We start from the raw sequence: 17,152 nt of genomic DNA, 5'->3' as shown, positions 1-17,152 counted from the left end.
CCAAAGGCTTGTTTGATCCTCAATAAGCTCTGCCATCAGCTGTCACAGATGGCCTAGGTATCACTGAAGAGGCATACTAGGGAAATGAGGACTTTGATGGCTCCCCGATGCTTTCCTCATGGGGCCAGAAGATGCTATTACATATCAATCAATGAATTTATTCTGAATTAATATCAGCATAGCATCAAATATCTGAAAACAGACCACTGAAAAGACAGTGTCATCCGAGAACTCACTTCTTCCTTACAGAATACAGTCAACTACAACGGCGAGCTCACTCTATTAGCTTTACTGCTCTTACATTTTCATTTACCTACAAAACCATGTAGATATTATGGACTACAGAGTGAGTTGGCTATAGGGTTTGGGTCACATACCTATTAGTTTGCATTCACGAGCTAGATGAGGCCAGGGTTGCTTCCTTCCCAGTCCTAGCTTGCCTTTTGCTATCCCTTTGTTGTTATAAGATCTGTGTCTGTGTGACGTAAAACTGCCCTTGCTGAGGAGACTTAGACAGTGCACTACGTCTTCTGGTATAAGCTAGATCAAATATACTTCATTGACCTGTCTCATTCTTAACCTTGGCTTTGATGATATGAAAGTGACTGAGGTATGAGCAATGCTAGTAATGCTATTTATTATGCTGACACTCTCGGTTGTGAATAGTGTGAAAATATTGCTCACATTGTTGGTTGGTGCATGCATTTCATTGGTCTCGGCAGATTGATTTATTAAAACAATGAAATACAGTTGATTTTTGTCCAGTGTTTTAACAAAGTAAGCACTAAGTGAAATATGATGAAGATTGGCAGCAAGAGAATTTTATTGGATTCATAACGTGGATAACTTTTCACTCTTTCTTCTGACAATTAAATTTCAAGTGATCATAGAAGGTGAAAAGGAAAATAAATAAATAAATAAATAAAATAAATAAATAAATAAATAAATAAATAAATAAATAAATAAATAAATAAATAAATAAATAAATAAATAAATAAATAAATAAATAAATAAATCAATCAATCACTACTGATCTGCAATAAGGGCAGTCGCCCAGGTGGCAGATTCCCTATCTGTTGTTTTCCTAGCCTTTTCTTAAATGATTGCAAAGACATTGGAAATGTATTAAACATCTCCCTTGGTAAGTTATTCCAATCCCTAACTCTCCTTCCTATAAATGAATATTTTTCCCAATTTGTCCCCTTGAATTCAAAGTTTATCTTCATATTGTGATCTTTCCTACTTTTAAAGACACCACTCAAACTTATTTATCTACTGATGTCCTCCCATGCTATCTCTCCACTGACAGCTCGGAACATACCACTTACAAGTAACAACTCTCATTACTGTTCCGTATTGAAGATGACGTTAGGCATAGAATTTCAAGGATAATTTAATAATTTAAGAATTTCAAAACATACCACTTAGTCGAGCAGCTCATTTCCTTTCTCGTAAGTCTTCCCAGCACAAACTTTGCAACATTTTTTGTAACGCTACTCTTTTGTCGGAAATCGCCCAGAACAAATCGAGCTGCTTTTCTTTGGATTTTTTCCAGTTCTTGAATCAAGTAATCCTGTTTAGGGTCCCATACACTGGAACCATACTCTAGTTGGTGTCTTACCAGAGACTTATATGCCCTCTCCTTTACATCCTTACTACAACCCCTAAATACCCTCATACCCATGTGCAGTGATCTGTACCCTCTATTTACAATCATATTTATGTGATTACCCCAATGAAGATCTTTCTTTATATTATTACATAGGTATTTACAATGATCCCCAAAGGGAACTTTCACCCCATCAACACAGTAATTAAAACTGAGAGGACTTTTCCTGTTTGTAAAACTCACAACCTGACTTTTAACCCAGTTTATCACCATACCATTGCCTACTGTCCATCTCACAACATTATCGAGGTCATTTTGAAATTACTCACAATCTTGTAACGTATTTCTTACTCTGTATAGAATAACATCATCTGCAAAAAGCCTTATCTCTGATTCCACTCCTTTACACATATCACTGATATATATAAGAACACATAAAGGTCCAATAATACTGCCTTGAGGAATTCCCCCTCTTAATTATTACAGGGACAGATAACGCTTCACCTACTCTAATTTTCTGAGTTCTATTTTCAGAGCCACTCATTCAGTCACTCTTTTGTCAAGTCCAATTGCACTCATTTTTGCCAATAGTCTCTCATGATCTACCCTATCAAATGCCTTAGACAGGTCAATCGCAATACAATCCAATTGACCTCCTGAATCCAGGATACCTGCTATATCTTGTTGGAATCCTACAAGCTGAGCTTCAGTGGAATAACTTTTCCTAATCCCAAACTGCCTTTAATCTAACCAGTTAATTTTGCAAACATGTCTTATATAATCAGAAAGAATGCTTTCTCAAAACTTACAAGCAATGCATGTCACAATGATTGGCCTGTAATTTTCAGCTTTATGTCTATCAACCTTTCCTTTATACACAGGGGCTACTATAGATCCCAATATATCCTGAAAAACCTTATCAATTCCAGCTGCTTTTCTAGTTTTCAACTTTTGTATCTTACTGTAAATGTCATTGCTGTCATAGGTAAATTTTAATACTTCTTTAGTACTAGTCACCTCCTCTATCTGGACATTATCCTTGTACGCAACAATCTTTACATACTGCTGACTGAATACTTCTGCCTTTTGAAGATCCTCGCATACACACTCCCCTTGTTCATTAATGATTCCTGGAATATCCTTCTTGGAATCTGGTTCTGCCTTAAAGTACCTATACACACTCTTCCATTTTTATCTAAAATTTGTACAGCCACCAATTATGCTTGCCATCATGTTATTCTTAGCTGACTTCTTTACTAGGTTCAATTTCCTAGTAAGTTCCTTCAATTTCTCCTTACTTCCACAGTCATTTATAACTATTTCTTTCCAACCTGCACCTCCTTCTTAGTCTCTTTACTTCTCTCTTATAATATAGTGGATTTTTACCATTCCTTACCACCTTTAAAGGTACAAACCTATATTCACATTCCTCAACAACTGCTTTAAACCAATCCCAGAGTCTGTTTACATTTTTTTTACCGTTTTCCACCGATCATAGTTACTTATCAAAAACTCCCTCATGCCTGTTTTATCAGCCATATGGTACTGCCTAATAGTCCTGATTTTAATATCTTCTTTTCTTTCACATTTATTTATTAACTACCACAAAAACAGCTTTGTGATCACTAATACCATCTATTACTTCGGTTTCTCTATAGAGCTCATCTGGTTTTACCAACACCACATCCAGAATATTCTTCCCTCTAGTTGGTTCCATCACTTTCTGAATCAGATGCCCTTCCCATATTAACATATTTGCCATTTGTTGGTCATGTTTCCTGTCGTTCGCATTACCTTCCCAATTGACATTTGGTGAATTGAGATCACCCACTACTATTACGTTCCTTTCCTTATCGTTTCCCATAGAGCTGATTATCTTATCAAATAATTCTGAATCAGTGTCTGCGCTACCCTTTCCTGTTCTGTACACTCCAAATATATCAAGTTGCCTATTACCTTTAGAGATGAGCCTTACCCCTAGAATTTCGTGTTGGTCATCTTTAGCTTTTTCATAGTTTACAAATTCTTCTTTCACCAGAATGAATACTCCCCCTCCTACCATTCCTATCCTATCTCTACGATACACCCTCCAGTTCCGTGAGAAAATTTCTACATTCATTATATCATTTCTCAGCCTGATTCAACTCCTGTTACAATATCTGGTAAGTGTATATCTATTAAAATACTTAATTCTATTCCTTTCTATACAATGCTTTTGCAGTTGAGCACTAACATTTTAATGTCATCCCTACTTGATTTCCAGTTCCCTGTTCCGTTAATACCACTCCCTAGGCCACCCCGTTTCCCTGAATGTACCTCCCTATAACCCTTCTAAACAATTTCCTAACTTATATGTACCACTGCGGTTTAAGTGAAGGCCATCTGAGCGCACATCCCTATCTCCCACCCACCTATTAGGATCTAGAAATCTCACTCCCAGTTTCTCACATACCCACACCTTAGTCTCATTTAAATCCCCAATCACCTTCCAGTCAGTATCCCTCCTACAAAGTATTCCACTGATAACAATCTCCGCTTCCTTCAACTTCACCCGTGCTGCATTTACCAGTTCCCACACATCCCCAATTATGTTGGTACTTATACCTGCTTGTCTGATGCTGCTTGATGATGCTTGTTGTTGAAAGGGGCCTAACACAGAGGTCATCGGCCCCTAATGGTACGAAATGAAATGACAAACAAGAAGTTCAAAATTATCCACTGACCAAAATAAAAAAAATGTCATGAAGAATGAATGAATGAATGAATGGACATGAACCAAAAAAAGAAAAAAACAACATGCAGGGGATACCTAGAGTGTATTCTACATGTGTGTCCCCCACCCGCAGGGGGCAGTGTGTTTGGTCCGCGAGAGGTATTTTATTTCTCTCAAGTTCGCAGGCAAGCCAGTTAGGACCCCCCTATCCGCCACCTGGGATGCGCCACCACCTTCTCCTTTCCTCAACATATGCCTTAACCAAATTCCTGGATAACACTCCACGCTGGTACCCGTTCCTCCACACACTTTTCCGACATGTCTAACAATGGAATCCCCCATGACCAGAGCCTCAATCCTACCCACCTCACTTGATCCCCTCCCCTTCTGGTCAGTCCTATCTTTCCTGACATCTGCAAAAGCTACTTCCTCCTCCCTTTTCTCCATCCCATGACCCTGTTCCACCTGTCTTTTCCTATCCAATACTCCATATTTCCCTTTCCTATCTCTTTCCTTTCTCCTACTTCCACATATCTCAGCAACAGTTCCCCGTTCCTCATCTTCCCTCGGTTGTTCTACCTGCAGTGACTCGTACCAATTTCTCACAGTGGACACTTGCGGAGAAGATTATGCTGGATGTGGTTTGACACCCACAATACAGCAATTCTGATAAAGGAAATACAAAACAGGAATAATGTGATGTGGGGTGACGTCACCAGAAGAAGAAGAAGAATAATAGGAATAATAAGAAGAATTTACACACTCTGAATAGCCCTTTCAGACCCTGAAGGCACAATCGTGCAGGATCAGTTTTTAATTTTTGTGTGTGTCAAAATGCTCTTTCATAGCATCATTCCAAATGCGAGCTTCGCACAATGACTGTCAGCTTCCCATTTCTGCCACTAGAAGAGGAACTGAATGTTTACAACTGTTGATCTTGAAAATGGTGGACAGAGGTGCACACCAAATAAGTAAGCTGTTATTTTTCACTTATATGTATATATGTATTTTAGCCTACGTTTAACTTTTTAATACATATAAATGGAAGACTAACACTTGTCTGAATATTATTTGACAGTATTAGTTAATGAATTTACCACACGCATAATTGTATGGGTTAGGACTGACTGCAGTACAGGTGTCTGCTATTTCCCAGTTATAAAATGAAAAGCAAGATGGAAGAACCTATAGGTCAACGGCATGAGGAGGAAGAAAGCAACAGGAAACTACTACATTAAAGATTTTAAGGATATCCCACGTATAGTAGCCATGCTGAGTTCTGATGAGGAAGTTGATTCTACTGATAATGGAGATTGGAAGCCAAGATTCGGCAGGAGATGGAACAACAGCAAGGCCTCTTCAGTTGTCAACCCACAAAATCCTCGCAAGGAAAATAATAAATTCTTTATTGGAACATGGAATGTAAAAACATTGCTCAAACTGGAAAGACTGGAGGAACTAAAAATTTCAATGATGAAGAACAGATTAGATATCCTGGGACACAGAGCTCGATAGCTGCAGTCGCTTAAGTGCGGCCAGTATCCAGTATTCGGGAGATAGTGGGTTCGAACCCCATTGTCGGCAGCCCTGAAGATGGTTTTCCGTGGTTTCCCATTTTCACACCAGGCAAATGCTGGGGCTGTACCTTAACTAAGGCCACGGACGCTTCCTTCCTATTCCTAGGCCTTTCCAGTCCCATCGTTGCCATAAGACATATCTGTGTCGGTGCGACGTAAAACAAATAGTGAAAAAAAAAAAAAAAAAATCCTGGGTGTATGTGAGACAAGATGGGCTGGCAATGATGACTTCAGATCTGAGGTCACCAGAATTGGCAACAATAGAACTGGAAGTGGTGGAGTGACATTCATAGATAGAGGTAAATAGGCCCACAATGTTGAGAATACTTATCATATTAATGACAGAATCTTAATGGTGAAAGTAAAAGCCAGACCAGTAGACTTGGTCTTAATACAAGAATATTTCCCCACTACCAACAGTAAGAATGACGATGTAGAAGAGATGTATGAAAATATCAAAAAACTATTTGAAACTGTGGACAAGAACGCCAATGTTATTTTGATGGGCAATTTTCATGCTTCTGTATGAAAATGTTAAATACAGTTGTAAATTTGGTCCGGGAGAGACAAATTCAAGAGGCAGAAGACTTAGAATTTTGTGACCAGTACAAGATGGTTATATCAAACATGTTCTGAAGTTCCCAGAAGAAGATGTTATACTTGAAAGGCCTCTGGAGATACAAGACGACACCAGATTGACTATATAGTGGTTAAATAGAGGTGCAGAAATCAAGTGAAATCCAGTCAGTTACCCAGATACAGAAACTGACAGTGATCACACTCTTGATGCAGTTAAACGTCAAGTCAAATTCAAGAAGTTCCAAACACTCAGACAGAAGAAGTGGCCATAGTGCCCCGCCCCTTCCTTTTCGCTTGAATCTCACACCCGTTAGTATGAGGCACACAACAATAGGCTTGCACCACATGCTGCAACAAGAGGTAAGTCTCATATAACCTATGCCATTTGACTAACACACACTCTCCTTCAATTCATTAATTTTATCCAATTTTATCTATCATTTATTCACGTTACCAGCCACAAATTAAGAATGTGTCAGTTTGAACCATATCTTCATGTGTCGTCTTGACAATGTCCAACAGCATGCCAGCACGATTTTAACAAGCACTATGGGAACATTTCATTTTATTTACATTGATTAATGTGGAAACACTATCTAGCAGTTCTGCGTTAGCTGGTGGCTATTTACAGTGGCATCCAGTGACTTGCATACTGCTAACACCACTCAAGTACATTTGGTGATTGACGATCTGACCACAGAATCAACATTTACCAGTTCCCCTTTTGCAACTGAAATTGTAATAATTAGCAATGATGAAACTAACAATTCTATGAATATTTATGCAAGAAAGAGTCTGGATGATGAGCATACTCCAGATCCTAAGAATTTAGAGCCTAATTAATTTTTCAAATTTTACACATAGTTCATCCCAGATTTTAATGTCAACTGTGTGTTTGTACATTTGTTTATATGTCATTTGTGTGTTTGCACATTTGTTTAGTTATTACATGTATTACATTAAGGTTGAAGATGGCCAGCCAAGGCTGAAACTAGACCCTAGTTTAGTAATGTAATTCAATAATATTGCATATTATAGTATTGACAAGTTGGACCATTCTGACATTAATTTAATAATTATTATTGAGAAGAAGTGTTGCCTAAATGTCTTCAAGATTCTAGTGTATTACAAACATTCAAGGATGCTTTCAAAGTGAAGAAAAGGAACTTGTCACTTAAGTACGGCCAGTATCCAGTAATCGGGAGATAGTGGGTTCGAGCCCCACTGTCGGCAGCCCTGTAGATGGTTTTCTGTGGTTTCCCATTTTCACACCAGGCAAATGCTGGGGCTGTACCTTAATTAAGGCCATGGCCGCTTCCTTCCACTTCCTTGCCCTTTCCTATCCCATCGTCACCATAAGACCTATTTGTGTCGGTGCGACATAAAGAAAAAAAAAAGGAACTTGGGATGTGATGATATAAAAAGTGGCTTAGAAATAGCTGCTACAGAAATCCTTGGTAGAGCAAAATTAGAACCAAGAAAACCATGGATGACCTCAGAAATTCTAGAGCTCATTGAAGAAAGGAACATGGTAAGGATATCCCATGTATAGTAGCCATGCTGAGTTCTGATGAGGAAGTTGATTCTACTGATCATGGAGATCGGAAGCGAAGATTCGGCAGGAGTGGGAACAACAGCAAGGCCTCTCCGGTCATTATCCCACAAAATCCTCGCAAGGAAAATAGTAAATTCTTTATTGGAACATGGAATGTAAAAAAAATACAATTCGAACAATACAAAGCATTAAAAAAAAATCGATAACAATGAAATGCCGACTAGTCAAGGACAACTGAATGAAAGAAGTAAGTAGAGAAATTGAAAGTTTTGAAGAAGTGTTATTCTGATAAAGCTTACTTAAAGATAAAATCTCTGGGCTACAGTAAGAAAAGAACTAAAAGCAATGTGGTATTAAAAAAAAAAAAGATGGAAAACTGTTCTCTCAAATTGAAAAATATTTGGAAGATGTGGAGTCAGTTCAAGAAATTCAAAGAGGACCGCCCATCACTACAGCAGAGTTTGATGCAGCGCACTCTAAATTAAAACAGAACAAAGCCACTGGTGTGGATGCCATTCCAGCAAAACTTGAAAAACTGTGATGATACCATGAAAAATTGTTTGAAGTGATTAATGAATGCTACAAACAAGGAACCTTACCAACCAATTTTATTTGAAGTAGAACAATTACACTCCACATAAAAAGGAAATGTATGAGATTGTTTGAATCATAGGACATTAGCGATCCGTTCTTGAGTTTCTAAGATTTACTTATCATTAAAGACAGAATTAGAAGAAAAATAGAACAACAATTGGACAATGATCAATATGGCTTTAGAATTTTAAAAAAAGGAACTAGGAAGGCTAAATTAGCATTATGACAAATTTTGGAAAGAAGGTTAGAAGTCAACAGGAAAACTTAACATTTATTAACTTGGAAAAAGCCTTCAATAATTTTGAGTGGAAATTGTTTTTTCAAGTAATGGGGAATAAGGGACTTGACTGGAAAAACAGGTGCCTTATTCTGAATCTATATAAAGCACAAACCACAGAAGTTAATATTAATGGTACTACAAAAGAAGCAAAAATTAGAAGAGGAGAACAACAAGGGTGCCCACTGACACCATATCTCATTAACGTGTTCATAGTAAATGCAGTTCAAGAAATGAAAGGGGTGAATTTTAATGGTATTCAGGTGCACAGTATCTCCTTCGCAGATGCTACTGCTACCCTTCTGAAAAGGATATGAGCAAAATGCTAGAAACATTCAACAAATCCTTAGAAAAATTTAAACTAAAAATAATTATAAAGAAAACAAAATTAATGATAGTAGAAAAAAAGAAGCCTACAGCTAGAAAAAAACTTAGAATTAAATAACACAGTGATAGAACAAGTCACATAATTCTCCTATTTGAATAGTGTCATTACCTCAGATAACAGGTCCCTTTCAGGAAAGAATAACGGTAGCGAAACAAGCCTTCCAAACCAAGAAAAACTTATTGCTCAACAACCATCTCAGTTTGGAATGTGCTACTGTATGGATGTGAAAGCTGGACATACGGGAAACGGGAAGAAACAAAACTTGAGGCTGCAGAAATGTGGTTTTGTAGAAGAATTACAAAAACAAGTTGGATGGATAAAAGCAAATGACCTTGTTTTAAAACTGTAAAGGAGGATCGATGATTATTAAATACGATAAAGAAGAGGAAAACGAAGTTCCTTGGACACGTACTGAGATATTACTCTCTTCTCCATACAATCATTGAAGTACTGGGAAAGAGACCCAGGGGATGACCAAGGATCTCATACATCAGGAACTCCATCAGTGAACTGGCATGTGGTTCATAATGCAATATGAAGAGGCTAGCAGAAGATCGTCAGATGTGGCTACAGCGACAAGGCATTCCCTTTAGTAGATGATGATGATGATGATGATGGAGGAGGGATAAAAAGCATTACAAAAAACAACCAGAATTCAAGATAAAAATGTAAAACCTTGATTTTTATAGGGTACCATGTAAACACCGACATGGACAAAATGCTGGACCTACTGCAAGTGGAAGATTCAGAAACTGAGGGCTTCTAAAGTGAAGATGATCAGCCTGTGGACACAACTATGCAGATACAATAAGAAACGGTAAGTGATGTAGACAGTGTGTCAGGAGATGAAATTCCTGGGCAAAGTCATGCGAACACTTGGAGAAAGCACTGCTTTCTTTCTTCATTCCTGTTTCCAAACACATTGGGGCCAATCACATTTTCATATCCCTGTCATTCAACACCAACTTGGGCATTAAGATCTCCAATCACTATTACGTTTAAACATAACTGTGTTAACATGTTAATTTTATTGTATTTGTACTACATATTGTCAATTTTAGTCCATGGCTCAAGATGACCCATAATGGGATTGAAACAGTTCCCATTGTATGAATGATTCGACATATTAAATGATATTGAATAGGTGGATATTCATTTTAATTTCTTATTAATGTTGGTCAGAATTGTGGTTGGAGAAAAGATCCTGAATGAGAGGGACCGGAGACACTTTTCATGACTTGTGAATCAAAATCACTTCCAAACCCAATAGGAATTCCTGCAGTCTACGTTGTCCTCCAGAAAGGCATCTTTCTCCTCTTGTGTGCAACCAGACTGTGGTGCATACACCTGGACAATGATCAAGATCTTATTTGTTTCCCATCGTAACCTCATTATCCTCTCGCTGACATATTCTGTCTGAAACTGCATCTAAGTGTTTACTTAGGAGAAATGCTACACCATTTTGTACTTTATTTTTATTGCCATGCCAGTGGCGAGCCTAACCTTTACAAAGAGATTTTACACCTTTCCCTTTCCACTTCGTTTCACTCAACCCTAGGACCTCTATCTTCTTTCCATGAGATCAAAGAGCTCTTCACACTTGGAAGTCAGGGTCGTGATGTTTAAAGTCCCAATTCATGTCTTATTCTGTCTCTTGGCATGGGTCTGTTTAACATCAGGCTGCTGACAGTCATTCCTAGCGGAGCCATGCAAAGATGAAGTCGCATTCAGATTTTATTATGGTATCCGAGGCTCCTTTTAGTTTTGAAAGCAATTCCAATGTCTCTCTTTGCTGACCTGCTAAGTCTAAAGCTGTGAGGATATTTCTGTTTGGGTGTTCTCACTTGGCCTTTGATAGCCCCCCATCCAACCTGCAAGGCAGCAGGTTGTACTCATATTAATCCCCAAGTACAGGGCTGCCCCTTTCGCTATCTCTGCTGTACTAAAGTTCAACTTCTCCGGTGCAGATGCCGCTGAGGTCTTCACTTGTAACCCTGAGCTGGAACCCTTACCAGATATTACACACCGGGTCAGTGTGCTCTGGGACTCGCATAGGCGGGACACTGCTCCCTGGATAGGGCTGCTCTCCCCAGTATCCGTCAGTTATCAGCCCAGAGACTGGTTGAATTCTCAAAAAACACCATCGAAGATTAGGCCATTATATGGAAACTGCAAAAGCCAATGAGGCACTATGATGAGGAATACTAGGCAAGATGAGGAGTGAGGTCGTTTGCCACTGCTTTCCTCAGTAAGCCAGAATGTGCTATTACAGCACCTTTCACAGCATCCAGATGCACTGTTCTGCATGTCATTACACAGCACCCCTCATACCTCAGCAGCTTCCATACGATCACAGCCATAAATTAGACAGAGACTCTCGGTGGAAGCTACAATTTGTTATGGACTGTGCCAAGAGACATCAAAAGTACTATATGTATTCTAAGGGTTAATGTAAATTGAGACCAATGCTTTTTGTTCACTATAGTTGAAAGTTCACAATAACGGAGTTCAATAAAACTAGAGTCAACTGTACTGTATTACAGCTGCTTCCAAATTAATGGTCATAACAACAATGATCACTATCATTTAAAGGGGCCTAACATCTGCAAATGACTGGTCAAACAGTGATGAAATTCTCAGCTGAAGTGTACAGGGTACATGTACTAAGTTTAATGAGATACTTACACTGTCAAGGTCTGGGATGGCTGTTGACATCAAACAAAGTTGTGTCTTCATCCTCATCCTCTGCTCCCAGTGGAGTCATCTCCACATCTTCTCGACTCGCCAGAATTCCATACTTTCTAACAGTGGTTTTCTTTCTTCTTAATCTGTACAAGACAATAACTGTTATTATCATGTTCAATAATGAACGAAACAGATTTACGATAGCAGGGGATGATCAACAAGGGAAGTAAATGCACATATTAGCTGCATATTTTTAACCCTTTTGCACTCAACCTATATGTAGGGGTTTGCTCGAAGAAGCTCAAACTAATTTCTGTGATTTTCCAACCAAATTACAAAAAAAAAAAAAAAATCGACACGTAAACAGTTTAACATAAAATAAATCACGCTAATACAGAAAACTATGAGCATTTCAGACATGAATATACCTTGGGCATATTATTATTGGTATATTTGTAAAGCCAAAAAAATTATTAAACTTTGAAAATAAATTTAAAACAATAAATTATGGTTGTCAATGACAGAAAGATCAGACATTATTGCGTCTTTCTTCTTTACTCTTAGACTCGAAAGAAAGAACATTTAGTTCTGAATAATTTGATATCAATATGATGTGTGTGCTGCAATCCACTTATGAAGCATGGCACAAAGTTATTCACTGTACACGTAACTGCCACCGATGTCATGTCCTCATGGGCTGATAACCGGTGAGCAGCTGTGACTGTGTCACTTCCCACATAATGGGAATCACTTTCAGCAAAAGAAGGTCATTATTACTATATAAATCATCTGAAAATTCAAGGATATCGGCCTTATTTGGCCTTGAATATGGCCTAGCCATTACGACAAAAAGATGACGCAAGCACGTGCAACAACGGAGTAATAAGAAGGAGTAAAATTATAGTTCGCAAAGTACAGCGAACACATGATATACCAAAGAAGCAAAATAAACTCTAAACTAAACTGATAGCAAGATCAAATTGTTGTATTTATAAGCCAACCAAAACAGATCCATGCAATAACAACTTCGAATAACCACAACATAAGCATTCATGGTCAACAGATTTCATTTGTCGAAAATAAAAATACTTTGTAGGTCTGGTGGATATATCTGTAGAGTAAAATGCAAATTCAACACTTTAAATTACTGTCACGATCAACTGTTACCATTTAACAGCCACGCAAATGACCAAAATCCCTAAGTAGGTCAGAGCCGATGATCGGTGCCGTGAGCTTTCTCGCCATAACCTCTCACGCCGATAAATCGGCGCACTGAGCGCAAAAGGGTTAAACAAGAGAATCAATAAAAATATTTGTTGAAAAATTATTACCAATTTCCCTAATCTATCTCCAGCTAGGTCAACATCTTAATGGTATCTTCTCATCTTCTCCTACCCAACCATCATTAAGGCTTGTCAACTGTGTTCCAATCCAGGTTCTTTCCCATTATAAGAGGTGTGGATATAAAATAACTGGAATAAGACTTCAAAATCTTTATAAAAAAGTTACATATTGAAAATATTATCCCCTTCAACAGAGTCTCCTTCCTTGGCTCCAAGCAATTTTCCATTGTTGGAAGGAATGCTGTATGTTCGCTCTTGTAAGGCTGTTCATCAGCTTTGTCACTTTTCCTTTCACTGCTTTTAGAGATGCAAAACGGGTTCCTTTCAATGCAGACTTGACTTTGGTGGGGGAAAAAAAAAAGTCACAGGAGGCCTAATCTGTTGAGCACGATGGATGTTCCAACAAAGGGATCTTGTGCAGGATCCAGGAGTAATTCTTCCACATTATAAGTTTTTTCCATCTGACCTGCTCAAGGAGGGTTTCTAAAACACCCTTGTAGTATGCCTGGTCAACTGTCTGACCTTGTGACACCCAATTAACATCAATGATTCGCTGATATCAAAAAAAAAAAAAAAATATCATCGTGACTTTAAATTTGGATTTGCTCATGCTTTTCTGTCTCAGGGAAGGACTCTACAATAAAATTAAATTCTTTCAAGGTCCACCTATTCAATACAATGACGTTTTATTGTGATTTAATCACATGTCAAATAGTCAAATGGTACTAGTTTCGGCATCTATGTGCCATCATCAGCCTTGAGTACAAATTAAAACAAGATATATATTCCTAAAATTCACAAACCTAATATTCCTATCCGACCCATTATCAACTACAGACCCAGTCCACTCTACAAAGCATCCCAATTCATTCAAAATTTCCTAACAAAAAATTATCACTTTCTCTCCAGCAAATCCATTAAAAACACTACTGAACTGATTGAGAAATTAAAGGTATTAAACCTACAACCTACTACTCCCTCCACTCCTTTGATATAGAAAATATGTACCCGAGCATACCAATTTCTAAACTTCCAAAAATCATTGAAAATAATCTAAGTAAACATAGTTCTCTTAGCAAACTAGAAATACAAGATTTCATTCAGCTTCTAAACTTGGTCATCAACAATAACTTCTTTGTTTTCGACAAAATTATATATCCACAGAATGGACTGGCGATGGGATCACTTTCATCAGGAATTTTGGCTAATATTTATTTAGATAACTTAGAACATACAAAAATCAATAATAACAATTTTCCAAATATTATCATGTGGGCTAGATATGTAGACGACACATTCGTCATTATGGATGAATCAATCAAGAACGCGGAATCCACTCTTCAAGACTTGAATAGTATTGACCCATACATTAAATTCACACTAGAGTCAGAAACCAATAAAGCAATCAATTTTCTAGATATAACCATTATTAGAAATACATCTGGCCTGTCTTACAAAATATACAGGAAACCTACACAAACTGCTAACACTATACACAAATATTCCATACATCCCATAATGCACAAACGTACAGCATACAATAGCATGGTATATCGAGCCTTCGCCATACCCATGGCAAAGAAAGATCTTAATAACGAACTTAATACCATAAGGGCAATTGCCAAGTTCAATGGGTACAACAGGCAGTTTATAGAACAAATAATAAATAAATATAGGTACAGGCCTAAAACCAAACTCATAAAAGAAAAAGAAAAAACTCCTATCTCAACCACCTTCACTTATAATAATGACATCCACAAAATCACCAACCTTTTCCGAAAACACAATGTAAGAATTTTATTCAAAACTAACAATAGAACCTCCGAAATTTTACACAACTCTGCATCAATCAATACCCCCAGTATCTACTCCAAATCTGGAATATATAGACTAAAATGCAATGAATGCAACAGCTCCTACATAGGTCAAACAGGACGCAACTTTATGATTAGATATTCGGAACACGTCAACGCGATGAGACACAATAAGTTCTCCGCCATGGGTATACATATGCACAACACTAATCACAAATTTACCGACATTGAACAAGATATGGAAGTTCTTCAAACAGTAAACAAGGGACCCATAATGAATATAACTGAAAGCTGTTACATCAACTGCGACCAATATTTTAACCCCAATTACAATTTAAATGAGATTTACGAGAAACCCAATATTCTTTTCGATCTTTTAATCGATTGGCTTAAAAATACCAAACTATCGAAAAACAGTTCGATTTTCCAAGTAATCCGGAATACACACTCCCGTCAATTACCCCCACTACCCCATCCTTCCGCCCCGCCTTAGTTCCATTCCCCCACAAGAGCTCCGCCTCCTTCCTTCCCCTCGCCTCCTTTACCGTGCCCACACACTTCGTCCGGCTCCGTCTGTGAAACAACACGTTTACATGCTGCTGAAGGTGAGTCAATCATCATTCAACGATTCTAATGTTTCTAGTAACTTCCACACATTGCTTACAATGTCTAACTTGGCTATTTCTCCTTCAGGTTCAAATTGAAGTGGGAATTCATCTCTAAATACATCACGATCTTACATGATCAAAGTAAACTTCCCTGGAACCACCTAATATCTAAAGGAACAAATGTCATTCACATAGACAGCATACAACTGTAAAAATTCACTTATCCCGGATGCACACAGACTGAATTATGTAACGAACAGCCGGAATTTTAAGAATTTTATATCACACCAATTGTATCATAATTTTCTCGTATTTCATGTATCACCACATTAATTGTATGTTATTTTATAATGAGTTAAAATGTGTTTTAGATGTTTTAGGAATATATATCTTGTTTTAATTTGTACTTAAGGCTGATGATGGCACATAGATGCCGAAACTAGTACCATTTGACTATTTGACATGTGATTAAATCACAATAAAACGTCATTGTATTGAATAGGTGGACCTTGAAAGAATTTAATTTTATTGTAATCCCACTTCAATACGGAACCAATGAAATTCATAACTGTAAGGGAAGGACTCTTCCATTGCATAAATTGGCATTTTATTTCAAGGGGGTCAGCATAAAATGTTCATTCTCACATCCTTTTCCTCTCGAGTGAAGAGTTTGGAACAACTTTGGAACACATTTTTATATATATATCTTGTACCAGTAACTGACACGCACTTAATCAACGCGTGTGACCGAGCATGAGAAGTACGTAGGGTGTGTGCGGTCTTAGGTCAGGAGAGTGTACAGAGAGGGAATTGCAGTTGAATAAATATTGCATAGCAGGCCACACCAACTTTTATTACTATTGGCAAATGTAAATAAATTCCCTGTGATGTCATTGAATCCTTGTTAAATGGAACTAGCATATCATCAAAAGTTGACACTTGAAAGCAATTAAAGCTTATTCTTGACGTTTGAATTCTGTTAGTGATAGACAATTATAGTAAAATGGTCAAAGTTCATTCTTGAAGTTTCAAACAAACGCTCAATTGAAAACTAAATAAATAATGAAATAAATCAAGTTTCTTCTTGAAATAATTAATCAGTTTGACTTAATATGAAAATAAAGTTCACTCTTGAGGTTCTTAATTGAATGCCTATTTCAAAACTATCGCAAATTAACCAGAGTTCATTCTTGAAATAGTTCAGTTTGATGTACTGAGAAGTTCCTAACTCCTCTACTAATTTTAAAGACATACAAATTAATATTCATTAAATAAAATACACAATCATCGGGCCTTGTACTCACACTTAGATTTTACCTGCTTACTTACACATACGTTATTTGAAGGGCGCCAGCTACAACTCAGTGCAGCAATAATAGAATGAGATTCTTGAATATGCCAACGGCCGTA

General features: G+C 37.5%; 1 protein-coding gene across 1 annotated transcript in view; it reads right to left on the bottom strand.

Annotated features, from left to right (window-relative positions):
- LOC136872052 (protein FAM174C) overlaps positions 1 to 17,152 on the bottom strand; it is a 77,494-nt gene that overhangs the window by 12,249 nt on the left and 48,093 nt on the right. Inside the window, exon 2 of the mRNA XM_067145898.2 lies at positions 11,978 to 12,120. Coding sequence (XP_067001999.2) covers positions 11,982 to 12,120 — 139 coding nt within the window. The 3' untranslated portion in view covers positions 11,978 to 11,981. The remainder of the gene's footprint in view (positions 1 to 11,977; positions 12,121 to 17,152) is intronic.

The sequence above is a fragment of the Anabrus simplex genome, chromosome 4 (genome assembly GCF_040414725.1).
Source record: "Anabrus simplex isolate iqAnaSimp1 chromosome 4, ASM4041472v1, whole genome shotgun sequence".
In the NCBI taxonomy this organism is placed as follows: domain Eukaryota; kingdom Metazoa; phylum Arthropoda; class Insecta; order Orthoptera; family Tettigoniidae; genus Anabrus; species Anabrus simplex.
This window is presented reverse-complemented; position numbering and strand designations above follow the sequence as displayed.